This window comes from Pongo abelii, chromosome 17 (assembly GCF_028885655.2).
Source record: "Pongo abelii isolate AG06213 chromosome 17, NHGRI_mPonAbe1-v2.0_pri, whole genome shotgun sequence".
Taxonomy (NCBI): domain Eukaryota; kingdom Metazoa; phylum Chordata; class Mammalia; order Primates; family Hominidae; genus Pongo; species Pongo abelii.
In genome coordinates this window covers 91,621,609-91,648,718 of record NC_072002.2, presented here as the reverse complement: position 1 = coordinate 91,648,718, position 27,110 = coordinate 91,621,609, and the positions used below count along the sequence as shown (strand labels likewise).

The 27,110-nt window shown below is 43.6% G+C and overlaps 1 protein-coding gene across 1 annotated transcript in view; it reads right to left on the bottom strand.

Moving 5' to 3' along the window:
- LOC134760279 (S-antigen protein-like) overlaps positions 1–17,903 on the bottom strand; it is a 27,868-nt gene extending 9,965 nt beyond the window's left edge. Inside the window, exons 1-6 of the mRNA XM_063716803.1 lie at positions 17,739–17,903; positions 15,143–15,421; positions 4,573–4,666; positions 4,263–4,453; positions 3,646–3,726; positions 2,551–2,668 (exon numbers count right to left, since the gene is read on the bottom strand). Of these exons, the coding sequence (XP_063572873.1) occupies positions 2,551–2,668; positions 3,646–3,726; positions 4,263–4,453; positions 4,573–4,666; positions 15,143–15,421; positions 17,739–17,903 (928 nt within the window). The remainder of the gene's footprint in view (positions 1–2,550; positions 2,669–3,645; positions 3,727–4,262; positions 4,454–4,572; positions 4,667–15,142; positions 15,422–17,738) is intronic.
- Positions 17,904–27,110: the final 9,207 nt, after the last annotated feature.

Sequence of the window (27,110 nt, the reverse complement as noted above, 5' to 3'; positions counted from 1 at the left end):
CCCAGGAGGCAGAGGTTGCAGTGAGTTGAGATTGCACCACTGCACTCCAGCATGTGAGACAGAGCGAGACTCTATCTCAAAAACAAAACAAAAGACAAAACAAAACAAAAACAAAACAAAACAACAAAACAAAAACCCCTTCATTTGGGATGGTTTACATTAAATTTTAATGTTGCTTTTCTGTGGATTTTACAAAGGTCACAAATGTTCACTTAGATATTTGTGTTCTCCTGCAAGATATTATGAATCTTTAATATTATAAATGCATTCAATCAAATAGTGTTTCACAAATTAACTAAGATGGGAGCAACATTGTTCATCCCATTGTAAAATCTCTGTGGCTCCCACAACTATTGTGTGCCATTAAAAGAATGTACATTCTAGAATACTATCATTTGGGATGGGAAAAAACAGGTTCTGCAAGCTACTCCATGTCATACAAATGCCCTGCTTTCTAAATAAGCACATGGTTTACGGGGATGGGAGAAGAGAGATTCTGGAAAGGGTTAAATCCCTGTGCCTGCGGATACTGCCTGTACCTGCAGACCACCTCCATCTGAAGGTAGTTGCAAAGCCATTTGAAACCATCTCACTTTCACCAGGGCAGAGGGATGTGGTTTGAATACGAACGTCCTTTCCCACTTGCAATATTGTGTATTAGTTCCGCTGTAGTCTGCTTACTTTCCTTGCTATTTTTTTTTTTTTTTTTTTTAGATGGAGTCTTGCTCTGTCACCCAGGCTAAAGTGCAGTGGTGCGATCTCGGCTCACTGCAAGCTCCGCCTCCCGGGTTCACGCCATTCTCGTGCCTCAGCCTCCCGAGTAGCTAGAACTACAGGTACCCACAACCACGCCTGGCTAATTTTTTTTGTATTTTTAGTAGAGACGGGGTTTCACCGTGTTAGCCAGGATGGTCTCAATCTCCTGAGCTCATGATCCACCCACCTCAGCTTCCCAAAGTGCTGGGATTACAGGCATAAGCCACTGCGCCCAGCCCCTTGCTAAGTTTTTAGGGAGCAAATGACTTCTGGGCAACCCCTTTCAACTACAAAGTTCCACCATCAGAGCAGTATAATATTCTTTAAAGAACACCAACAAATACACGGGCATGCTTTCAGTAACTGCAACTCTCTGCCCAGTTCACAGCTAAATACGCTGACATGGCAGGATGCAATGATCAGTTTCTGACTCTTTTCAAAGTGCTTTCTCATATGCCTTTCAAGCAAATCTATTTATCGAGTCTTTATATAGCACTTATTTTGTATCATGCTCTATTCCACACACTTTAAAAATATTAACTCACTTAAGCCTCAAACAGCCTATGAAGTAGGTCCTGCCACTCTCCCTATTTGCAGATGGGAAAACCGTGGCCTGGCCACTGGTCCTGTAGTTGGGAAGCAGTAGAGGCAGTGTTCAAACACAGTCAGCCTGCCCAGAGCACGTGGTTCCAACAACTGCGCTGTGCCACCTCCAACAAACTGTGAGCATCCACTTCCCAAGCTTTGTTCTTTTGTCTTGTGTGGGAAAGGTTTTATTTTAATAAACTGTATACATCAGGCTTTGAAAAGCAATGTCCCTCAAACCATAAAAGGATGAAACTTGGATGACAGTTGTAAGCCTCTCCATTCCCCTTCCCCTTCGGCCCTGCTAAAGGCCTGTCATCTGTGGGCCCACCTGCCCAGAATCCACCTGGCCAAGACTCCCCTGTCTAAAACTCTCCTTCCCAGAATCCACCTGCCCAGGACCCATCTGCCCAAGACCCACCTGTCTAACACTCACCTGCCCAGAACTCCCCTGCCCAGGACACACCTGCCTGGAATCTACCTGCCCAGAATCCACCTGCCTAAGACCCATCTGCCCTGAACTCATCTGCCCAGGACCCACCCACCAAGGACCCAAATGCCCAGGACCCCACCTGTCCAAAACGTACCTGCCCAGAATCCACCTGCCCAGGACCCACCCACCCAGAACTCACCTGCCTAGGACCCCACCTGTCCAAAACTTACCTGCCCAGAATCCGCCTGCCCATGACCCACCCACCCAGGACCCACCCACCCAGGACCCACCTGCCCAGGACCCCATCTGTCCAAAACTTACCTGCCCAGGACCCACCTGCCCAGAATTCACCTGCCCAGGACCCACCTGCCCAGAATCTAGCTTCCCTGAACCCACCTTCTCAGAATCTGCCTGGCCAGAATCCACCTGCCCAAGTCCCACCTGCCCAGAATCCACCTGCCTGGACCCACCCCTCCTGCCCAGAAGAACCCACCTACCCAGGATGTACCTGCCTAAGACCCACTCCACCTGCCCAAGACCCAGTTTCCCAAGACCTACTCCACCTATCCAGGACCCAACTGCCCAGGCCCTCACCCACAGACAGCCAGGTGCGGCCGCACCTGAGTCCTTTCCTCATCAAATGCCTTCTGATGTCCACCTCCTTGAGGCTAAGTCTTGGAGCTGCCATTTGCTGCTTTAGTGAGTTTGGGTGGGTTACATTGGGGGGCAGAACCCTCCAAGCAGTGTGAAAGAGCCAGCACTCCCAGCGGACTCACCCACACCAAATCTGAAAGAGCAGCCATGTGTTGTGGCCTTCCGAAACACCAACTGCAGCCCAAAGTCATCTCTAGACAACTCCCAAGCCAGGTACAAGTGACACCCAAGGCACGCTGCCTGGCCACAGAAGCAGATCTTTTGCCTATTACCCTTTTTTTTTTGAGACGGAGTCTTGCTTTGTCGCCCAGGCTGGAGTGCAGTGGCGCGATCTGGGCTCACTGCAAGCTCCACCTCCCAGGTTCACGCCATTCTCCTGCCTCAGCCTCCAGAGTAGCTGGAACTACAGGCGCCCGCCACCATGCCCGGCTAATTTGTTGTATTTTTAGTAGAGATGGGGTTTCACCATGTTAGCCAGGATGGTCTCAATCTCCTGACTTTGTGATCCGCCCGCCTCGGCCTCCCAAAGTGCTGGGATTACAGGCTTGAGCCACCGTGCCCGGCCTACCCTTAACTGTTTTGAAGTCAGTGATGTCCCCAAAGGGAATTATTGCTTCCCCAGGGAGTCACAGTCTAGTGGCAGAGCCTTTCAAACCCACAACAGCTGTCATGCCTGAGACAGCTCAAGCAAGCTTGAGGGACATGAGAAGAGAGCATCCCAGGCCTGTTCTGATCTGTGGGAATCTAAGAAGGCCTCCTGGGGGAGGTGAGATTTGAATGTGTCCTGGAGAGCAGGTAGGCATTTGTGGTAGACACTGTAGGTGGGCCACCCAGAGTCCCCCTCAACCAAGTGCTGTCCCGCCAGCTGCAGAAAGTGTGGACTATTGACAACCCCTATCTGGGGACTCTCCAGGAACTGCCCTTCTTGAAGGGAAGCTCACCCAAGCACTGGTACCCTCCCTGGACACAGCCTATCCCCTGCGAGTGGCCAGCGCATGGGTGCAACGCCTGGCCTCCTGCCTCAGGGGGAGCGACTCTCAGGGCTCTCAGATTCAGAGCCCTCCATGGGGTTGGCAGAGGCCTCTGTTGCAACTGTTCCTCAGTTCACCTTCCTCTTCTGCCCAGCCTGGGTCCTGCCATTCTACAGGTGTGGCTCCTGAGAGCACCAGCCTGTGAGACCCTGCGTGGAAATCACAGCCGACCGTGTGAGCACTCACCGCAGGGGAACAGCCTTCCACCACCTCCACCTCCTGCTCTTGACCAAGCCCTCTAGGAGCACTAGGCCTCAGCCTCCTCATCTGTAAGACAGGGGTGAAAATGGTCTTAATTCTCAGAGTGTCATAAGCATGAAATGAGAATGTGCACAGAAAGCCCTTACTTAGGCTTGGTGTGTAGTGAACGCCCAATAGAAGTGCTTGGTGTGCAGTAAATGCACAATAGAAGAAGTGATATGTGGCCGGGCGCGGTGGCTCACGCCTGTAATCCCAACACTTTGGGAGGCTGAGTAGGGCGGATCACGAAGTCAGGAGATCGAGACCATCCTGGCCAATGCGGTGAAACCCCGTCTCTACTAAAAATACAAAAAATTAGCCAGGCGTGGTGGCGGGTGCCTGTAGTCCCAGCTACTTGGGAGGCTGAGGCAGGAGAATGGCGTGAACCCGGGAGGCAGAGCTTGCAGTGAGCAGAGATCGCGCCACTGTACTCCAGCCTGGGCGACAGAGCGAAAGAATCCGTCTCAAAAAAAAAAAAAAAAAAGAAGTAGCGATATGTATGATGATGTTCGTCCAGAAAGCATGGAAAATACAGAAAGACACAGAGAAGAGAGCAAATTCACCCGTGGGTCTACTGCCGGGTTAACAGGCACTACCAAGATTTCAGGTGGTGGGGGCGCAAGCGCACGCGCACCAACACTGGCCTTAGAAAAGTAAACTCGGGATCCTAGCGTGTACGCTGCGGTGCCCACCCACGCGTCTGCCATTCTCACCCCGTTTTCTGCTTTAATTTTCTCCTTAAATTGGTCATTTTCTGTGAAATGCACATTCCACTTCTGGATAGTGTGCACCGCCCGTCTCCCCCACGGAGTGCAGGAAGGTGGCAGCGGGGCTGTGCTCCAGGTCAAGGCCACACAGCTGGGGGTGCCGCACGCGGGGGCAGCCTTGGTGCACGAGGCCTTTCATTTGTTGGTTTTACAGCTGGAAGAATTCGGATATAGTTGTTGACCGAGAGAAGAATCCAAAACTGAGGAGTGGAAAATAACGAAGAATGAAGAAAGGAAACAGGAAGAGGTTGTCCTGATAGATGGAAAGGAGCTCCTCTTTCTTTAAAACCAGAAGGAAAAGGAAGATTTAGAGAGCAGAGGAGGGTAAGTTTCCCCCGGATAATATGGGTTCAGTTGCATAATACGGCCAGGATGTTATCTGCAAAGAAGCTGTGGGGAGGAGAAGGCAGAGCAAGGAGCGCAGGGCTGAGGCTGTGGGAGATGCAGCCGGAAATGACGAAACAGAAACAAAACGTGACCAAGGCCATTTGGGGTCCAGCTGAAGTTCAGCGGCTTAGATGCACAGTAAGTCCCATGAGTACTGTTGCACGACTTGCCCACAGCTGTTCACATATGGACTTTGCAGCGCACATTGACTCTGGTCATGGCAGGAGAGCCGGGGAGCCAGGCAGGTGCGTGGGAGGGGAGAGAAGAAAGGGAAGACGCGCTGCCCATTCCATATTTACCTTAGTAGTCATCCAGACGCACTTCCTCTCCAATCCCCAAACAGGAAGAGGCAGAAACTGTCTACTAGTTAGACGGGAGGTGTCAGCGCCCCTGGAGGCTGTGGCCATTGCCAGGGAGACCCCACTCTGCACAGCTCACAAACACACCGTGTGTGTGTAGGGTCCTCACCCGCCCTGGACAGCAGCAGATGGGGGAGTTCTACGTCCACTTGGTCACGCAGACAGTGGAGGGGACCGCAGAAGGGGCTTCCCCAAGGACACAGAGCCAGTGGCCACCTCACTGTGTGCCCCTCAGCGGGCGTTTCCACACTGCCTGGCAACTTTGAGAACAGCCGCTCTCGCTGGGTCTCCAGTGAAACTTGAAACCATTTGCATCTGCAAGTACTTTACTTATTCCATTTGAAAGGCACGCACATTTTTAAAGGGACACTGTTTTTAGCTCCTGCGTCCCTGACTCATCCCGCATAATTTGACTTTATGAGACAGGGTCCCCTAAGGAGTGTCCTTGCCTTGACAGTCCTGTCTTGAAAGCTGTGAAGACCAAGTGGTGCCATATATATTGTTTTAAAATTATGGACTACTTAGAAAAGAGGTGAAATAGTAAAAAAAGCAAAACTTTTAATATTCAGTGACAAACACAGACAGAAAATAGGGAAAAATTAAATGTTAATGTGTTGGGATGATTAGATTTTGAACAAATTTTATTTATTGAATTGATATGAAGTTTATGGAACAGGGATAAATAGAGCTTGTTTCATACAATTATATATTTAGGTATTCGTTGACATACATATATACGTATACATATACATGTATGTATCGCCGTGTGTACATATAGACACATAACATGTACGTATAAAACACATATATATGTACCAAATTACAAAACGAGAAGTTGTGTCACTCATCCTGCTCTATTATAAGAAACCTCAAGCAACAGTAGGTACTGGAAAATGCCAAGTCTGCATGATCCCGGCAAGGGCAGATCCTGCCACTGGAGTTCTGGAATGCATCTCTCCCCACTTGGCAAAGATGCAGGGTGCAGAGGGGGTGTCAGCAGAGGGGCTGGGTGCAGAGGGGTTACAGACTTACCACAGGAGGACTTTATCGAGAGATGTGGGTTTTCTGGGCATCCAGGACACCCACAGTGGGGTGACAGAATTGTCTGTGGAGTGAAGTCTTAGTATTGAACTTGGCAGCTGCTACCGGATGCTCTTCTGGCACCTATGTTTTCAGAAAAACAGGAGCTGGCCAAGAGTATTTGCCAGATTTCTCCCTGGATTGGACTGATTCTGCACTCAGCCCAGCCTTTTTTTTTTTTTTTTTTTTTTTTTTTTCTGGTGTGCGCCACTACGCCTGGCTAATTTTTGTATTTTTAGTAGAGACGGGGTTTCACCTTGTTAGCCAGGCTGGTCTCGAACTCCTGACCTCAGGTGATCCGCCCGCCTTGGTCTCCCAAAGTGCTGGGATTACAGGCGTGACCCATGGCGCCCGGCCTCAAACCAGCTTTAATCTGAGGGACGTGCATGCTCTCCACAGGCCCCACAGGTCTTTCTAGGGTCCTTGGCCCTTACGTGCACTTCCTCTCTGAAGAGGTCCTTCCTCCACCATGTTGTCCCAGCCTGAAATTGTCCCTCATTATGGAGACTTGAGAGGTGTCTCCCACTGACTCCTCTCTCAAGGGGTGAGGGTTTGCCTGACCAGACACCAGCACTGGGCACACCCCTTCCAGTTCACCCTGATGAGCTCCTTATGCCACCACAGGGTCAAAATCAGGTTTAATAGCAGCAGCATTCACAGTAGCCACAAAATGGAAACAACTCAAGCATCCCTCCACGGGGGAATGGATAAGTAAATTGTGCTGTATCCCCACGATGGAATATTATTCACTCATGAAAAGGAGTGAAACACTGGCACATGCCACAACGTGGATGAACCTTGAAAGCCTTATGCTGAGTGGAGGACGTCAGGCACAAAATACCACAGATTGTTATGAGCCCAGTTGTATGAAATGTCCAGAATAGGCAAATCCATAGAGACAGAAAGCAGATACAAGGTGGCCAGGGTCTGGAGGAGTCAGGGATGGGGAATGACTGCTAATGGGTCCAAGAGGACTTTCCTTTCTGCATGAGGACAGTGTTTTGAAACTAGAGGTGATGGTTGCATGACACTGTGAATGCACTAAATGCCACTGAATTGTACACTTTTTATTTTATGCTATGTGAGTTTTACTTCAGTTAAAAAAACAGATTTAAGGTTCAGAGAGATTTAGGGATTGGAAGGTAAGGATTTAGGATTCAAAGGAACTTGACTAAGGAGCTGAGAATCTTAAATATATTTCCAATGTTACTGGGTTACTGGCTGACCTCTGTGTGCTACCTTGGTACCCTACCCCAATCGACTGCTTTGTTCTATGAAAAAAAGCATTCTGAGCTTCAAGTAACTGAAGTAACTGATTTATAAACAAACCTTTGGAATATAATCTTTTTCTTTTTAATTGTTGGGGACTATCTGTAATTTAGTCTCTAAAATATAGTTAATCTTTGGCTCTTGCTCTGAATTAATCAATAAAAAAGACATCATAGTGGTAATCTTTGGGGGAAGTGAAATTCAATTTAATCCATTTTTTCTATTTGTTAGCTCCTCTGGTAATTGGTTTGATGGGGAAGAAGTTTGAAGTTATTGGTTAAATAGAGGTTTTTGGATTATCTGTGAATTTCAATTATCCATGCTTCACCTGGCCCCAATTAGCACTAATAATCGAGTTAACTGAATAGAAGTCATTTCCCATCATATCAGTTTTGCTATAGGCTTATTAATTATTTCACTAATGGGCCCCCCAAAAGACAAAGCCCCTTTCTCCATCAGGCACTCACACCCCCATACCACAATTTGTCAGACTAGTGCTGTATTGTTAATGGTATGAAACAAATGCTCTTAATAACAAAACATATGTAGCTGAGGAGTGAAACCAGAAATGTCTAAAGTGCATTTATAGTCAGAAGGTATTACAAGACATTTCTAAAGTCTAGTTAGAAATCTTAATCAACATTTTCAAGTGATTTGTATTTTCAATTTCAATTGAGGTTGTCACTGTCTTAATTTATCCTGATTTAAATTAAGACAGCTTTTAAAAGTGCCTGTTAATTTTAGCAATTCACCCATTTTCAGATGTGTTATGTTTACCAATCACAATCTACATGCCTTTTAAGGTTTCAATTTCTCTTCTTGGACACATTTGTATTTATATTAAACACAATAAATATCTCCCATTCCAAGAGCCCAGTTTTGACCTTCTTTGATCTCTGAGTTCCAACATCCCTTAACTTGACATATAAATTAGCCCAGCCCCTCCCGGGAGGCTGGGACCTGAGGGTAGTGTTTCCTCCACTCCCTCGCCCCCTTTTGAATCTCCAGCATCATGTTTTTCCATTGCCATGGAGATGCAGCTATGTACACAGAGTGCAACAAACCCAGCGAATGGGAAAAGTCCCGGCCGAGATAGAATTACTAACTAAACAAATGCTATTGGTAACAGGGTGCCAGGGAGGGATACCCAAGTTCTCCTTTTCTCCCCACAATCAGATTACAGGTAAAAGTGCAAACAGCGAGATGAAAGCTGACACAGTGGTTCTTTTAAAGACATAGCGGACATATTACTCTCAGGAAAACACGGCGTTGGGTGCAGATCAGATTGTCACGAGAGCTGTACAGATGTGGGAGGTTTAGTGCGCCTTTTGTAAAAATATTGCTGTCCTAAACCCCAGATCACAGTCTTATGGCTACATAAAGAAAATAGAGCAAAGAACTGAGAGTCCAGCAGCAAGGACTCGGTGAAAAGCCCTGGCGTCCTCTCCGGTAGCACTCTCCATATTGTCATGTGTGGGGCGAATAATAATTGGTCCCTTACTGGCACTGGCACACAGCTACTCGCTGGGGCAGTTTCACTCAAGAATTAATAAATTAATTAATACATTGTTCTTTTTATTGTTTCTAAAATAAGAAAATTGCCTATCCAACCCTCTGAGTACCCGATAAACAGGCTTCTACATTTTGCTTTTGTAGGTATCATTTATGTCTTTTATTTTTATTTCTTTTTAATGATATATTTGTTCTTGGTTAATGAACCACAGATAGAAAACACAACTATTTGATGAAGAAGTAAATGGAAATTTTCATTTAAAGAAAGTCAGTGATTTTTTTTTTAGATAGGCAATTTACAAACATTTTCTAAATGCAAAAATCATATGGAAACATATAAAGCATTCATTATTTTGTGACTTTGGTAAATATAAACTGATCATGGTCCAATGTGTGAACTATGACGTTAATTGTGAAATTGTATCTATCTTCCTTGCCTACTTTTTGTGACATATCTCAGTCACTTTTCTTGCAAAACATAATTGAATTCAGCCACGTGTGTGTGGATTTCTGTGCTTCTGTCAGCTTTTCAATTCTACTTGATTTAAGGTTTGAAAACTCCAAAGCTGTCTCGAACAACCTCGCAGCAACAGCATGCTGCTGGAATAGTTTCAGGTGCCTTTTATCAGGCTTTTCAGTTAGTTTAAAAAATAATATTAATTTGCCAGTTAGTCTCGACAATCTCTGAATGTTTTTGATAGTTATTCAATAGAGTTATAAGTAGTGGAGTTTTTTTGTTTAAATAGCATTTTTTCTCATTCCTGAAGATTGTTTTCTACCCCCATTTTCCACTTAACTTTAAATGAAAAGTTTAAAGTGTTTTTAACTTCCCTTAGAAGTTGTTTCCAGGTAACAAAAATCAGTTAAGGAAATGCTAAAGTCAATTTAATTTTCCTTTTCTAATTTTACATATTTAGTTCATTCTTTCAAGCAAATCTTCCCTTCTCAGTATGAAGACTTTGTGGGTTTGTCCTGCTCAAGATCCTCAACCCAGATTTCAAACCTGGGTATTGTCTGAAAGAAATAGCCTTTCAAAAATATTAACCTCCCCAAGCATTTTGGGGCTTTTGATAGTGCAAAGGTGGCACCCCTGGAGATGTATTTAGAAAAGAAACTTCAACAGAAACTGCTTTGCATGGCTGTGATGAGATACCATAATGTTAGGGCAGGTGGGCATCAGCTGGAGCAAGGGATTGCTGAAGTTACCAATATTTGCTAAATAGTCCTCTACACAACATTGCACAATTTAAACACCTGTTTCTTAGCAACCTGGTAGACTAGGTAAATCCCATCACTACTTTAGTTTTCTTATATAAGATATGTACTACAGAAAATAAGAATACCACCAGCCTGACCAATATGGTCAAACCCCGTCTCTATTAAAAATACAAAAATTGGGGGCCCGGGCATGGTGGCTCACGCCTGTAATCCCAGCACTTTGGGAGGCTGAGGTGGGTGGATCACAAGGTCAGGAGATTGAGTCCATCCTAGCTAACATTGTAAAACCTCGTCTTTATAAAAATACAAAAAATTAGCTGGGCGTGGTGGCGGGCACCTGTAGTCCCAGCTACTTGGGAGGCTGAGGCAGGAGAATGGCATGAACCCGGGAGGCAGAGCTTGCAGTGAGCCGAGATTGTGCCACTGCACTCCAGCCTGGGCGACAGAGCTAGACATCGTCTCCAAAAAAAAAAAAAAAAAAAAAATTAGCCGGGCATGGTGGCGTGAGGCCTGTAGTCCCAGCTGCTCAGGAGGCTGAGACAGGAGAATTGCTTGAACCAGGGAGGTGGAGGTTGCAGTGAGCTGAGATCACGCCATTGCACTCCAGCGTGGGTGATAGAGCGAGATTCTATCTCAAAAAAGAAAATAAGAAAATAAAAACACCAGCTTGGCACAGTGGTTCAAGGGAGGAGGATCACTTGAGTCCAGAGTTTGAGACCAGCCTGGGCAACATAGCAAGACTCTATCTCTGAAAAAAAAAATTTCTTTTAAATTAGCTGGGTGTGGTGCGGTGTATCTGTAATTCCAGCTACTCAGTAGACTGAGGTGGGAAGATCTCTCGAGCCCAGGAGTTCAAGGCTGCAGTAACCCCTAATCAGGCCACTGCACTTCAGCCTGGGTGACAGAGTGAGACTTCATCTCAGAAAAAAAAAAAGAAAAGGAAGAAATAAAGAATGAAAGAAAGAAGAAAGAGAAAGAAAGAAAGAGAAAGAAGATAAAGAAAAAAGAAGAGAAAGAAAAAAGAAAGGAAGACAGAAAAAGAAAGAAGAGAAAGAGAAAGAAAAAAGGAAGGAAGAAAGAAAAAGAAGGAAGGAAGAAAAAAAAGAATGAAAGAAAGAGAAAGGAAAATAAATGCATAATAACTTTGCCAGTTTTTGTCATTATGGGTGTTACAACATAATTATTTGTATTATTGTAAATAATACAGTTTTTAAATGGTCTCTATCGAATGAGCAAGGATTTCTCTGAAGCGCTTTATTTCTCCAAGAGACGTGGTCTCTTGGATGTGGCCTGTGACGCCAGCGCTCCCAGGCTCCTAGGCGCAGCGTTTCAGGAATGGCTGCTTTGCTTGCTTTCAAAACAAACGGGAAAAGGTAGTGGCCCAGAAGCACACAGACCTCCCTAGGCCGGCCCAGGAGCACCTCACTGCTGCTGTGCGGGGACCGAAGTTCCCCCTTAGTCACAGACGGTTCTGTGCCTGAAGAGGCGGCTCATTCAGCATGAAAGGAGGTGGCTGCAGCAGGGTGAGGACGCCCGGCCTTCTGTGCGCACAGGACTCACCCTAACCTCCTTCACTCAACCCCTCCACGCTCCCACTCCCCCAAATCTCCCTGCCCCGTGATAAACACATGGCGCTCTGGCTGAATGCTCATTTAAAAGAGTTTAGTCTTTGTTAAAAAGTTTCCTAGGATTTTCACTGGTTGAAATTAAGGCTGTTGTCTGAAAGCCCGTGTGTGTGTCATAATGTTTATAGCCTTCTATACTTTTTGTGATGCCCTATTCATTTTAAACCCGCTTCTCTGAAACCTCTGCTTCCCATGCTATCTAAATGCACTGAAAAGAGAATCCGTAAGGTTCATTTATATGTGGTTTAAGTTTCTCAAAGGGTCTTAGCAATATATTGCTTTGGATTGTTAGAAATCAGAAGTATCCTTTTAAATTGGCATTGTTATTGAAATAACAAAAGAAATCTCCCGGGAGACATTTAGAAGCAGTTTGTTAGGACCAAAGTTCCCAAGTAGTTGAATTGACTTTTCCTGTTAGCCTCTGCATACTATGGTATAAAGATCCTGTTAGCCTCTGCATACGGTAATATAAAGAAGGAGGGAGAAGCGCTGTGAGTTGCCGAAGTGGAGAGTGTGCATGACAGTGTGCCTTTCATGGACGCACCCGTGGCAAGTGTGAGGCACGCTCTTACTTCTGTGTGTGGCTCTTGAAGGCCTCCGTGAGGGCTGCTGTTCTGGGATGCATGTGTCCAGTCAACCTATGTTACTGAGACCAAAGAATAATTTCAAACATGGTACCAATGAAAAATAAAGCCTCGCCAATCAAGCTTGTATGCTATAATAAATCAGTCGACTCCCAAAACCTAAAATCCACCAAAATGGCAGGAAGGAGTTTATTTGAAAATGAAAAAAAAAATTTATAAAGAAAGAAAGGGACTTCATTTAGCTGGAGAAATGTCAGTCCTGAAACTTGTTATTGCCATGCAGATAACTTTGCAAATTAAATGTTCCCCCTTGTGGCATAGACAATAGAAAAGTCTTTTAAACATTATATTTAAAAATGCTTTTTCTAGTTATGAAAATATGCAATGGTTTTTAACCATATAATTTGATGCATATAAGTAGCCTCTAAATAGGTTGCCATGAGTGAAGACTGACAAAGAACATTAAGCCTTTAAAGGCAGCAGCTATGCCGTAGTTTTCAGAAAAAAAAGCACCTTTCCCAGTTTTACTGAGAACAAGACGATGATTTTTTCTTACTAGAACATGAAAGCCATAAATTTCCCTTTTCTCACCATTTAAGTGGATAGGACTCAACAGGGAGGAGGAAGCTCTGCTCAGCTGTCAGCTTTTTTATTTTTTGGGTTGAGATTCAGGCCTTGCAGTTTTTCAAGTTAATCGTTAACTGCTCTGAAATCTTGACGGCATTTCAGTAGAAATATAAATATGCTACTTTCCAAAGTATTCTTCCTTATTTTTTTTTATTTTATCCTAAAAGTCTAGAAGTTTTGTACCAGTGTGATTGCTGCTGGCTGAGGTGGAAACTCTACCTGCACTTATTTCAACAGGGAATTTGGGATAAATAAGATGGGTAACAGGAAGGCTGAATACTCTCAGACTAAATACTTAATTTGCACATTAAAAGCTGATCATTAATCCTATATTTTAATCCTACAAATGTCAGGAGCTATTATTTCCTAGGGCTAGAAATAAACTGGACCGTGTTTTGTTACAAAGCCTGTGAATGAACATAAGAACAGTTGCTGTATCAAACCCAAAGGCCATTAAATACTACTTTAGGAATCCATTTGTTATCACATTACCACTAAGGGTAGGAATCCTAGAGCACATGATAACCAAAGAAGAATCATAACTGGAAGAGAATGTTATTAAAATCCAACTATAACTATAAATATAACATCTATAAATATATACATACACATTCACACATATAATGGTATGCAGTGCATGCCTGAAGTTTCATGTTATTTAAGGGAAATAAAGAATAAGGCTTCAAGTGGCCAAAGGACCATTGATTTGTTTTTTCAATGTTTGAGAAAAACCCAGAAACAGAGATCAAGCTAAGGTGTTTAAAACATAGCTGGCCAAATGATGTTTTCAGGTGATGCTAACATAAATCAGTAGTTCCAGCAATAGTTTACCTAATTCTGAGAAATCAGCAAATCAAATACATAAAAAGGCTGCCTTTGGACCAAATTGTAGTTTCTAACAAGGCTGCCTCCTGAGTGGGATGTGCTTGTTCATTAAGCTTTTTAAGCTGGGATTCACTAATGCCACTTGAAAAGGGTGGGCACCTTGCAATCCAAACACCGAACAATGCTGCCCCGAAGCTTATTAAGTTTAAGTTTTACACAAATAGCCATTTAGAAAGATTTGCTCAAAAATGTGCACACTGATTTCAAAATAACAATTCTTATAGTCTAACAAAAAAAAAGCAAAGGAAAAATGAAGCTGAAACAGTGACAAGAAATTAGGTTCTTGATTTTGTTGTGAAATGGTACATTTGAATCACTTTCTCTAATTTTAACATGACTTTTAAAATGTGTAGGTCTTAAATAAAGTTAACTAATGAATGAATATATGCAAATTGTCAGCGTGAAAAACATAAAAGCAAAATGCAGTAAATTTTCCCCCAAACATCTGAGTTTATATCCTTTTACATTTTGTCAGACTTGAGATCCATCTGAGAAACTTTAAAGAGAATGTGCTGTTTAAGCTAAAGCTACATTCATTGTGTAAAAGTAGGGGCTCACAATTCCTATGTGGCGTTGGTTGTAGAGATAAAGCATCAAGAGGCTCCGGATCATTTTCGAGGCAGAAAATGGAACCTATCTGCTCCCGTCCACCAGAAGGAGGGGGAGGGAGCCGAGGGGCTTACACCGCAGGAAGGACTCATTCTTTATCTGGCGTTTAGAGCCAGCTCAGAAACTAATGGGAACGGTCAACACTCTTCTTCAAACTCCACTCCATTTCCTATCCCAGAGTTCAGCGTTTCATTTGAGACCATTAAAAGGGCTGCTTTACTATGCTAGAAATGGAGAGTCTCATTTTCAATGTTGTTAATAAAATTAATAATTGTTATAATCTCTCCTAAAACGCCATTTTACTATATCTTAGCCAGTTTATTTTATGAACACGAGAGTTGACAAGCTAAGTCCTTGGGGTGTTACAAACATGTTTTCTACTCTAAATCAAAATTCTTTTTTACTACCCAACGTAGGAAAATGTATAGATTTTTAAAATCTTAAATCCAAAATACAACCAAGGAAATGTGAATGGGCGAACAACAACAAAAAAAACTCAGATGGGAACAGGGGGTGTCGACCGTTCCCCGAGAGAGGAAGGAGCTGCTCTCCACAGTTCTCTGCCGAGTGGGGGGCGTGAGCCCTGGCGGACGTTCTCCCACACCACCCGGGGCTGCAGTTTCGGCCGGACAGCCGGCGGCGGTGTGGACCTGAAAGAGGATCCCTCTCCTGTGTGCACAGAGATTCTGATCAGCATCAAGCCCCGCGGAGCCCAGGCAGGAACAATGCACCAGGGAATAGACGGAGGACATCGATCCCACCTCTCTTTCTCTGACCGTGCAAGACAAGATTTTAGTTTTCTGAAAGAAACACAAATAAAGCAGAAAGCTCAATAATTAAAGTCTGCTGTTCCAGGCCCAAGCGCCCGTGATTCACCGGAGAATATTTTTGCGGAGCTGCCATGCTTCTTTGGAAATACTGAGAATGTTTCTCCCAGAGAAAATGTGGTACTATTGAACATTTTCAAAAAACTAAATATATATCAACTCCCCAAACACCAGGCACATCTGCTTGTCTGACACTCAATACTGCTGTTGTTGTAAGGTTTTGTATAACTCACTTCCTGTCTTTATACGTACACAACAGGATATTTAAATAACAAAGACAATGAAGACGCCAGGCAAAAAAAAAAAAAAAGGGGGTGCTCCTAACACAACATATGCATCTCCGATTCCATCTCTATGTGTTCGAGTTGCAGAAATAACCAACATCCTTAGAGTCCTGTTGCCTGCCTCTAATTGTGCAGGGTAACAGGCAAAGGGACGAGTGTTTATCGTGGGTCCCTTCACACTGCAAGGGGCAGTTTGTCTCCCAGAGTAAAAGCCAGTCGCAGCCACATTTGCTGAGGGGGTTCTAAGGTCCACCATAACCTCCAGATCCCTTTCCAGACATAACAAGCAAACACCTGGAGGGACGCATGGGGATGGATTTTTGAGGTCCCCCCAAAACCCACCCTCATACGTAAGATCTTCCATTGTGTTTGTATTCACTTTTTAATATACATGACCTTTGTTTCGTGCTCATAGAGATAAAATGCCACTTCAAATATGTTCACTAAAAATACTTCAGTTAAAGAAAGGCTTTTTTTAAAAATTTAATCGAAGTGGTCTTGTAAATCTTACTTTCCTAGTTTGGAATCCTAAAATAAAAAGAAGGTCTTCACCGTTTCATTACCTCCTTCATAGAAAAATTACTGATTGCATGGTATAACTTACTCACCATAGCTTTCGTCTTGTTCTCAGTCCAGACTCATTGTAAGGAACGGAGTTTTGCATATGAAATTGCGAGATTCAGTATTTTTCCATTTCCCTTTTATTGGGAAAGAGGCACCAGAGGCCCCCTCGCTACCTTGATGTCTATGTGAGTTAACTCAGCACATGCACATACATGATACAAATCAAAACTATGTGCCAAGGACCACATTCAATTTGAAAGCAAAGAACACGTTTAAACAAAGAACTTCGTTCGTATAGAAGAATCCCAATTTTGGCCGGTTGCGGTGGCTCACACCTGTAATCCCAGCACTTTGGGAGGCCGAGGCGGGCAGATCATGAGGTCAGGAGTTCAAGACCAGCCTGGCCAATATGCTGAAACCCCATCTCTACTAAAAAATAGAAAAATTAGCCGGGAGTGGTGTCGGGCGCCTATAGCCCCAACTACTCGGAAGGCTGAAGCAGGAGAATCCCTTGAACCAAGGAGGCGGAGGTTGCAGTGAGCTGAGATTGTGCCACTGCACTCCAGTCTGGGCAACAGAGTGAGACTCCATCCAAAAAAAAAAAAAAAAAAAGAATCTCAATTTTAAAAACACGAAGGGATTTCAAATATCTCCACACATCATAGGGGAATTACAAATGTCTTGCATCTGTATTTATAGATTTAACAGGCTTGTATTTCTATCAAGCTATCACATTTTAACCTAGGCAATACAACACTTTTTTGGTTTTTATAAGGCTTTTCTAAGTATAACTAAAATATGCTTGCTATGAAAGAATTAGGAAGCATACAAGGATAAAAGCAAAACCCGAATCACCCATCATATAAGACAGCCACAATTTATATATTGTTATAGATCTTAAATAGGTACAATATGTACTGTTTTCATAATTATGCTCCTGTTTCCATATGAGCAGATACAGCTTCACTTTAAATCTAGATCATAGAACTCTTATATGGGAGGATTTATTTAGTTCCAGCTCCTCATTTTTCAGATGAGCTATCTAAAGCCCAGAGAAGTTAAAGAACTTATGAAAAATCACACAGCTAGTAAATGGCAAAGTCAGGGCAAGAAGCCAACCCTTCCATCTCTCTCCTCCTGGGTGTCTAGGAAGATACACTGTCTTTCAGACCACTTGACGTGTGTGTGTGTGTGTGTGTGTGTGTGTGTATTTAACAGCCCTGTCATTTAAAGCAAGTAACAGCTTTTTTAAGGTATAACTTACCTACCGTACAGTGCACCCATTTGAAGTGTACAATTCAATGGCTTTTTGCATATACACAATGTTGTGTAACCATGGCCTGTCTCCAGTATCAAAATATTTTCATCACCCCGAAAAGAAACCTCATATCCATCAGTTGTCACTCTCATTTCCCCGCCAAACGTCCTCAACTCCAGTCAACCACGAATCCACTTTCTGGCCCCTCTGGATCTGCCTGTTCAGGACATTTCATATGAATGGACCCAGACACGATGCATTCTTTCGTGCCTGGGTTCTTCCACTCAGCATACTGTTCTGAGAAGCTCATCCCTGTGATGGTGTGTGTCAGTTCTTCTCCCCTGTTCATGGCTGAGTCGTGTTCCATCAATTATACACACCACATTTTCTTTATCCGTTCATCAGTGGATGGACATTTGGCTTGTTTTCACTTTTTGGCTATTATGAATCATGCTGCTGTGAACATCTATGTACCAGTTTTTGTGTGAATGCATGTTTTCATTTATATTAGGTGTATACCTAGAAGCAGAATTGCTGGGTCACCTGGTAACTCCATGTTGAACCTTTTGGGGACCTGCCTGACTGTCTTCCAAGTGGCTGCATCATTTTCCATTCCCACCGGCAGTATATGAGTCTTCTCATTTCACCGCATCCTTGCCAATTCTTGTTATTATCTGCCTTTTGACTCCAGCCAGCCCAGTAGGTGTGAAGTGGTATCTCACTGTGGTTTTTATTTGTATCTCCCTGAAGGCTAATGCTTTGGAACATGTATTATGAGCTTGTTGGCCATTTGCATATTTCCTTTGGAAAATATCTAGGCAGATACTGGGCCGGGCATGGTGGCTTACATCCGTAATCCCAACACTGTGGGAGGCTGAGGCGGGTGGATCACTTGAGGTCAAGAGTTCAAGACCAGCCTGGCCAACATGGTGAAACCCCGTCTCTACTAAAAACACAAAAAATTAGCTGGGCGTGGTGGTGGGCGCCTGTAATTCCAGCTACTCAGGAGGCTGAGGCAGGGGAATCTCTTGAACCTGGGAGGCGAAGGTTGCAGTGAGCTGAGATCCAGCCATTGTACTCCAGCCTGGGCAACAAGAGTGAAACTCCGTCTCAAAAAAAAAATTGTATATATATGTTATTTCACTGAAGCAAATGAAAAACTGAAGCTAAATATTCTACAGTGTATTACAGAACATTCATACAATTCAGTACTACAAATCTGTCATATTTTAATATGGCGTGACATCATTGTATGTGGCTAAAGTGAAAAAGAAAGTTGTAAAGCAAAACGTAACAAGATCCATTTTTGTAAATTTTACATAGATACATATAGTTTCACTCCCATAGTAAAAGACCTGTAGTTCATGGTCCCAGGCATTGGGATTAGGATGAAGCAGGGGCTGAGGCATTCTCTCTTTGTTGTCTACATTCAGGTAATACCTTGTTTTATTGTGCTTTGCTGTGTTTTTGTTTTACTGCATTAAGCAAGTCTTTCCTGCATTAAGCAAGTCTATCAGCGCCATTTTTCTAACAGAGGTGCTCACTTTGTGTCTCTGTGTCACATTTTGGTAATTCTCACAATATTTCAAACTTTTGCATTCTATTATGTCCGTTATTATGGTGACCTGTGATCAGTGAGGTTTGTGGTTATGGTCATTGTTTAGGGGCTCCACAAACCATGCCCATATAAGACCGCAAACGTGAGGGATAGATATTGGGTTTGTTCTGACTGCTCTGCTGGCAGGCCCGTCCCTCCACTCTTCTGGCTTCCCTATTCTCTGAAACACAACAATATTGAACTTAGGCCAATTAGTAACCCTGCAGTGGCCTCTGAGTGTTCAAGTGATCACATAAATGTTTTTATTGACTATGTATTTGTTTTTTTTTTGAGACTTGGTGTCACTGTGTTTCCCAGGCTGGAGTACAGTGGCATGATCACAGCTCACTGCAGCCCCAACCTCCTGGGCTCAAGCAATCCTCCCACGTCAGTCTTCTGAGTAGCTGGGACTACAGGCGTTGACCACCATGTCTGGCTAATTAACATTGTTTTTTTTTTTTTTTTTTTTTTTTGCTAGAGACAGGGTCTTGCCATGTTGCCCAGGCTGGTCTAGAACTCCTGGGTTCAAGTGATCCTCCTGCCTCAGCCTCCCAAAGTGCTGGGATTACAGGCATGAACCACTGCACCTGGCTACATCTCTGCTTTTAAATCAAAAGCTAGGAATGATTAACCTTAGTGAGAAAGACATGTCCAAAGCCCAGACAGATCCAAAGGTAGGCCTGTAGTGCTGAACGGTTAGACAAGTTGTGAATGCAAAGGAAAGGTTCTTGGAGCAAATTTAAAGTGCAACTCCAGTAAACACATGAATGATAGGAAAGCAGCCTCACTGCTGATATGGAGAAAGTTTGAGTGGTCTGGATAGAAGATCAAGCCAGCCAGAACATTCCCTTAAGCTAAAGCCTGTTACAGAGCAAGGCCCTAACTGCCTTCACCTCTGTGAAGTCTGAGAGAGGTGAGGAAGATGCAGAATAAAAGCTGGAAGTCAGCAGAGATTGGTTCATGAGGTTTAAGGAAAGAGGCCACCTCCGCAAGGTGAAGCAGCAAGTGCTGATGGAGAAGCTGCACCAAGTTACCCAGAAGATCTGGCTGAGATAATTTATGAAAGTGGCTCCACTAAACAGCAGATTTTCAGTGTAGACAAAACAGCCTTATATTGAAAAAAGATGGGCCAGGCGCGGTGGCTCATGCCTGTAATCCCCGCACTTTGGGAGGCCAAGGCGGGCAGATCACGAGGTCAGGAGATCGAGACCATCCTGGCTAACACGGTGAAATCCCGTCTCCACTAAAAATACAAAAAATTAGCCAGGCGTGGTGGTGGGCGCCTGTAGTCCCAGCTACTTGGGAGGCTGAGGTAGGAGAACGGCGTGAACCCAGGAGGTGAAGCTTGCAGTGAGCCGAGATCGCGCCACTGCACTCCAGCCTGGGTGACAGAGCGAGACTCCATCTCAAAAAATAAAAAGAAATACATTCTGTAAGGCCATAGCTGCCATAGATAGTAATATATCTGATGGATTTGGGCAAGGTAAGTTGGAAGCCTTCTGGAAAGGATTCCTCATTCTAGAATACTCGTGATTCGTGGAAGGAGGTCAAAATATTAACAGAAGTTTGGAAGAAGTTAATTCCAACCCTCATGCATGACTTGGAGGGTGGGAATTAACTTCAAGTTCAAGACTTCAGTGGAGGAAGTCACTGCAGACATGCTAGAAATAACGAGAGAACTCGAATGAGAAGTGGAGCCTGAAGCTGGGACGGAATTGCTGCCATCTCATGGTATAAATTAAACAGATAAGGAGTTGCTTCTTATGAATGAATAAAGAAAATGGTTTCTTGAGATGGAATCTACTTCTGCTGAAGATGCCGTGAAATTGTTGAAATAACAACAAAGGATTTAGAATATTCCAGAAACTTATTTGATAAAGCTTGGTCAGAGTTTGAGAAAATTGTCTTAATTTTGAAAGAAGTTCTAGGTGGGTAAAATACTATCAAACAGCCTTGCATGCTACAGAGAAGTCCTTCACGAAAGGAAGAGTCAATTTATGTGGCAAACTTCATTGTTGTCTTATTTTAAGAAATTGTCACAGCCATCCCAACATTCGGCAACTGCCACCCTGATCAGTCAGCAGCCGTCAGCCTCCAGGCAAGTCCCTCCACCAGCAAAAAGATTACAACTCACTGAAGGTTCAGATGATTGTTAGCACTTTTTAGTAACAAAGTAATTTTTAATTGTAGTATGTACATTAGTTTTTTAGACACTATGCTATTGCATACTTAATAGACTACACTACAGTGTAAACATAACTTTATTTTGATATTTCCTTTATTAGGATGGTCCAGAGATGAACCTGCAATGTTTCTGAGGTATGCTTTACTTATGTATGTTTGCATTAATTAAAATGGTCATGTATTACTTCTATAATTAAAAAAAGTTTAAATTACCCAACTGCATAAAATCATTTAATCTGGTGTCTTTTAAAATTCAGGACTTAACTATATTTTCTTTTTTTTTTCTTGAGAGACGGAGTCTCACTCTGTCACCCAGGCTGGAGTGCAGTGGTATGATCTCTGCTCACTGCAATCTCTGCCTCCCTGGTTCAGGTGATTCTCCTGCCTCAGCCTCCCCACTAGCTGGGACTATAGGTGCACGCCACCACTCCTGGCTAATTTTTGTATTTTTAGTAGAGGCAGGGTTTCACCATGTTGGCCAGGCTGGTCTCGAACTCCTGACCTCAAATGATCCACCCACCGCAGCCTCCCAAAGTGCTGGGATTACAGGCTTGAGCCACCGTGCCTGGCCAGACCTAACTAGATTTTCAATTTTTTTCCTATAATTATTGGTTTACTTAAGGTCATAACTTTTTTTTTTTTTTTTTTCAGATGTAGTCTTGCTCTGTCGCCCAGGCTGGAGTGCAGTGGCGCTATCTCAGCTCACTGCAACCTCTGACTCCCGGGTTCAAGTGATTCTTCCGGCCTCAGCCTCCCGAGTAGCTGGGATTATAGGCGCCCGCCACCACGCCTGGCTAATTTTTGTATTTTAGTAGAGACGGAGTTTCAGCATGTTGGCCAGGCTGATCTTGAACTCCTGACCTCAAGTGATCAACCCGCCTCAGCCTCTCAAAGTGCTGGGATGACAACTGTGAGCCACTGAGTCCAGCCTTATTCTTCAAGCCAATTTTGGTAGTTTATATAGCTTTCTTTTTTTTTTTCTTTTTTTTTTGAGACGGAGTCTTACTTTGTCTCCAGGCTAGAGTGTAGTGACGCGATCTCAGCTCACTGCAACCTCTGCCTCCCAGGTTCAAGGGATTCCCCTGCCTCAGCCTCCCAAGTAGCTGGGATTACAGGCATGCGCCACCACACCCGGCTATGTTTTGTATTTTAGTAGAGACAGGGTTTCACTATGTTGGCCAAGATGGTCTCGATCTCCTGACCTCGTGATCTGCCTGTGTCGGCCTCCCAAAGTGCTGGGATTACAGGCATGAGCCACTGTGCCCAGCCAGCCGGTAGTTTATATTTCTTAAAATAATTTTAGAAACATTTGTTTTTAAGCGTATTGGTATAAATGCATTATTCTTTTATAATATAAAAATATTTTTATATTATTTATTCCTACTGATTTATTATGTTTATTCTATTTTGTTCTATTGTTTAGACTTGGCAAAGTTTATCTGATAATTTACTTATTAAAATAAATAGCTTTAGATTTTATTGTTCAACTGAATGATTATTATTTCTATTTATTTCATTAAATTGTGTTTGAAAAATAAATGTGGATAACTGTTGATAACTTCTGTTGACATCAACTTCTGTTATTAACTTCCTGAGTTGAAACCCTCATTCATGTATTTTATAATAAATGAATTTTTGTTTAAGACTTTTCTGGGCCGGGCGCAGTGGCTCAGGCCTGTAATCCCAGCACTTTGGGAGGTCGAGGCGGGCAGATCATGAGGTCGGCAGATGGAGACCATCCTGGTTAACACGGTGAAACCCCATCTCTACTAAAAATACAAAAAAAAATTAGCTGGTTGTGGTGGCGGGCGCCTGTAGTCCCAGCTACTCGGGAGGCTGAGGTGGGGGAATGGCGTGAACCTGGGAGGCGGAGCTTGCAGTGAGCTGAGATGGCGCCACCGCACTCCAGCTCTGGGTGACACAGTGAGACTCTGTCTCCAAAAAAAAAAAAAAAAAAAGACTTTTCTGGATTTCGCTTTGGCGAATCCCATATATTTGATACCTAGATCCCTCATTTATTTTTTCTCTAAATACTTTCTGATTTCTGATTGACTTTTCTTTGTCTTAAAATCTTTAAATTTATAGGTAAATAGGTATTTTAAATGTAAGGTATTTTAAGTTTTTGTTCAGTTGTTTTCTTTCCACTTTTTATTTCAGGTCCAGGGCATCAATTTTTTAATTATTCTTTTTTTTAGTGAAGGGTTTGCTATTTTCTTATTGTTAATTCCTAGTTATTTGTCTTGTGGTTTAGAACAATGCCTTCATGGTTTCTGCACTTAGGAATTTGTCAGTAAGTTCTCAGGGTCTTCTTTTAAGTAACTGCTTCATGTGTATTTGCAAGGAGGCTGTATTCTCTCTTCATTAGCAATAGTATTCTGTGTTTTATTAGCCGAAGCTTACTCATTGTTATTCCCAGCTAGTTTTGCATACTTAATCCCTTATTTCTGTTAGATGTGAAAGTCCATTAATATAATTGATGATTTGTCCACTTTTGTCTTGATGTTTATTAGCCTTATATGGTGTTGTTTTGGGATTTTTTGAGACAGGTTTCACTCTGTTGCCTAGGCTGGAGTGTGGTAGTGTGATCATGGCTTACTGCAGCCTCAAACTCCCAGCCTCAGGTGATCCTCCCGCCTTAGCTTCCCAAGTAGCTGGGACCACAGGCACGTGCCACCATGCCTGGCTAAGTTTTGTATTTTTTGTAGAGATGAGATTTTGCCACATTGCCCAGGCTGGTCTTGAAGTCCTGGGCTCAAATTGATCCACCCTCCTCGGCCTCCCAAAGTGCTGGGATTACAGACATAAGCCACGGTGCCTGGCCTCTATATGCTTTGAAGCTATAGTATTAGCTAAATAAATGACCATAACGTTAATCTTCTTTTAATTTCATCAACATGAGCTGTCTTATTTCTTTTCATCATGCATTCTGTTTTGCCTGTGGTTTATACTATCACGTTTTATTTGTATTTGTTAATATTGCCTGGTGTCTCTCGTTTCGTATTCACCCTTCTTGTTTTGTTTCAGGGTTGTCTCTCGTGCAGAGCATATAACTAGATTTTAAAGCCAGTCTTAGAGCCTTCTCATTTATCACCAATGTGCTTTAACTTATTCTGCAACTGCGTTTCTATTTGCCATGATTCCCTCAAGTTTTTAACAAACTTTTCTTCTTGTTTTTCCTAGTTGTTACTCACAATTTTTAAACTCATATATTCAGACTTTCTGTCAATGTTCAGTATTAACAAACTTTTCCGTTTTCCATCCAACAAAAATAAAAATCTTATTGTGCCTTTTCTTTCTCTTCTTGTTTTCAGACTATGGGGGATTGCCATCCTAGATAGTTAGGATTATATTTTCACAACCAACACCTGTGTAAATGGGGCAATACGTTTTCCTGGTTTCTTTCCTCACTACTGTTTTTTCTGTTTTCTTTTTTTTTAAATGTATATTTTATTGGCCAGGCGCGGTGGCTCACGTCTGTAATCCCAGCACTTTGGGAGGCCAAGGTGAGCACATCATGAGGTCAGATCGAGATCATCCTGGCTAACACAGTGAAACCCCGTCACTACAAAATACAAAAAATTAGCCGGGTGTGGTGGCGGGTGCCTGTAATCCCAGCTACTCGGGAGGCTAAAGTAGGAGAATGGCATGAACCCGGGAGGCGGAGCTTGCAGTGAGCCAAGATCGCGCCACTGCACTCCAGGCTGGGCGAGAGCGAGACTCTGTCTCAAAAAAAAAAAAAAATATATATATATATTTTATATATATAAATATATAATATATAAATATATAAATATATAAATTATATATAAATATATAATATATAAATATATAATATATAAATATATAAATTGTATATATAATATATAAATATATAAATTATATATAAATATATAATAAATAAATATGTAAATTATATATAAATATATAATATATAAATATATAAATGTGTAATATATAAATATATAAATTATATATAAATATAATAAATATATATAAATATAATATATATTATATATATATATGTTATTCCCAATTTCCTCTACTCTGGAGTTCAGAAGAATTCTAGGCCCTGAGGTTGCTCAAACAAAACTTGGTGAAAGGAAAGGGAAGTGTTGCAATCCTGCACATTGAGGGGGTTTCCCTCCTCCAGGCTGTAGGTACCCAGTGGCCGCTAGTGTCTGGAACGGCATGCAGACCAGTCTCAGGCCTGCAAGGACAGAAGGATGGTCGCTAGGACAGGTCCCTGCAGCAGAGCAAGGGCAAGTTCACTTCTGCTTCCACAGTGCTCAGAACGGGCCTTTCAAGGAAGGGTCCTATGAACGGAGGACACACCTGCTCATGGTGGGGGAGCCTCGCTCACCCAGACACTGGCCAGTGCTCTCTCGAAACTCACTCATGGGAGCGACATCGACTCCTAGCCCCGTGAGTGATAGTGTTTTTGCACATTGTGGTCAGTCAAGTGGCTCCACCAAGGAGGAGCAGAAAGAGCTGAGTGTGGGGGTCCAGGGGTCTCGCTACTGTCTGCGGTGCTGTCTTCGTTCTCTAAAATCATGTCTTCTCATCTCTGCTGATGCCTTTGCGTCTGTGTTCAAGATACTCCCATCTCTCCCATCTTAAAACAACCATAATAGAAGACAGAAGTCCATCATCCCAAGACCCTTGGAAGTATAGCTCTGAGAGTCCACTGACCCCACCACCCGCTTTCTCCGTGGCAGGGCTCTGGTGGCTACTCTGTTTGCCCTTTGAAGCTACTTGCCTGCAGCCCCTGCCGTGTCCTTGTTGGTGAATTGAACAGAAGCGCCGCCGTCTGCTCCCCAACTGCCGCTTCTGTGGCATCTGACACTCGTGGCCATGTCTTCCAAGGTCTTTGAGGAAAAGCCAGTGAGAGTCAGGTCTCCCGGTGAATGTCTCTCCCGACGTCCCTGATTCCCAGCAGCTCTTCCTTGTGCCGCCCCAATCTCTTCCAGAGACACCCCTTTCTCCACCTGTCCGTGAGACAACTCAGGAGTTTGATCTGCAGGTTGATTATCTGACTTCCTGACTGTCTGCCACCACACCCTTCTCCTCAGTGAGAGGAGAAAGCAATTGTTACAACATATCTGTTTCAAAGGACAGAGCAATCTTTAAAAAGACATCTGACTGTGTCTTCTCTTGTTCGGAGCCCATCTGTGGCTGCTGACCATGCTTCTGGCCGTGTTGCCTCTTCACTGTCAGCCCCAGCCCCTCGGTGATCTCACCTTGACTCCCTCTCACCATCGCACACTGCCCTGTCCGCCTGCACCGTCCCCGCCACTCACTGGGCTCACAGACTGGTGAGGAAGAGCACAAAGCAAACCACCATTTCAGCACAGGTATAGGTTGTTTTCAATGAAAAGAAATGGAAATCCATGAATAAAATGGCTAAAACAATGAGGAAAATTCGTTAAAGTCCAATGGAGGTTTTCTGTTCCAAGCTGGGTGACATTGGTGGCTTCAGAACCACATTTTCCTCCCCTCTTTTCCCTCCGCCTCCTGGCTGGCTCCCAGGCTCCCCTATCCCCCGGGGTAGCACAGCCACTGGCATCCTGCCCCCACATTACTGCTGCTCCCAGTGACTGGCCCCAGGACTAGCCAGTCACCATTTCCCCACGTGGGATTCCTTTTCTCCACAAGAAGACCCCTTGCTACAAGCCCCCTGTCCCACCCCAGCCAACTTTCCCTGCTGTCCCCTTGCTATAATTACATCATATGGATGTATCTACTCCAAATGCTGGCAGGGCAGGGGCTGGGAGTCTG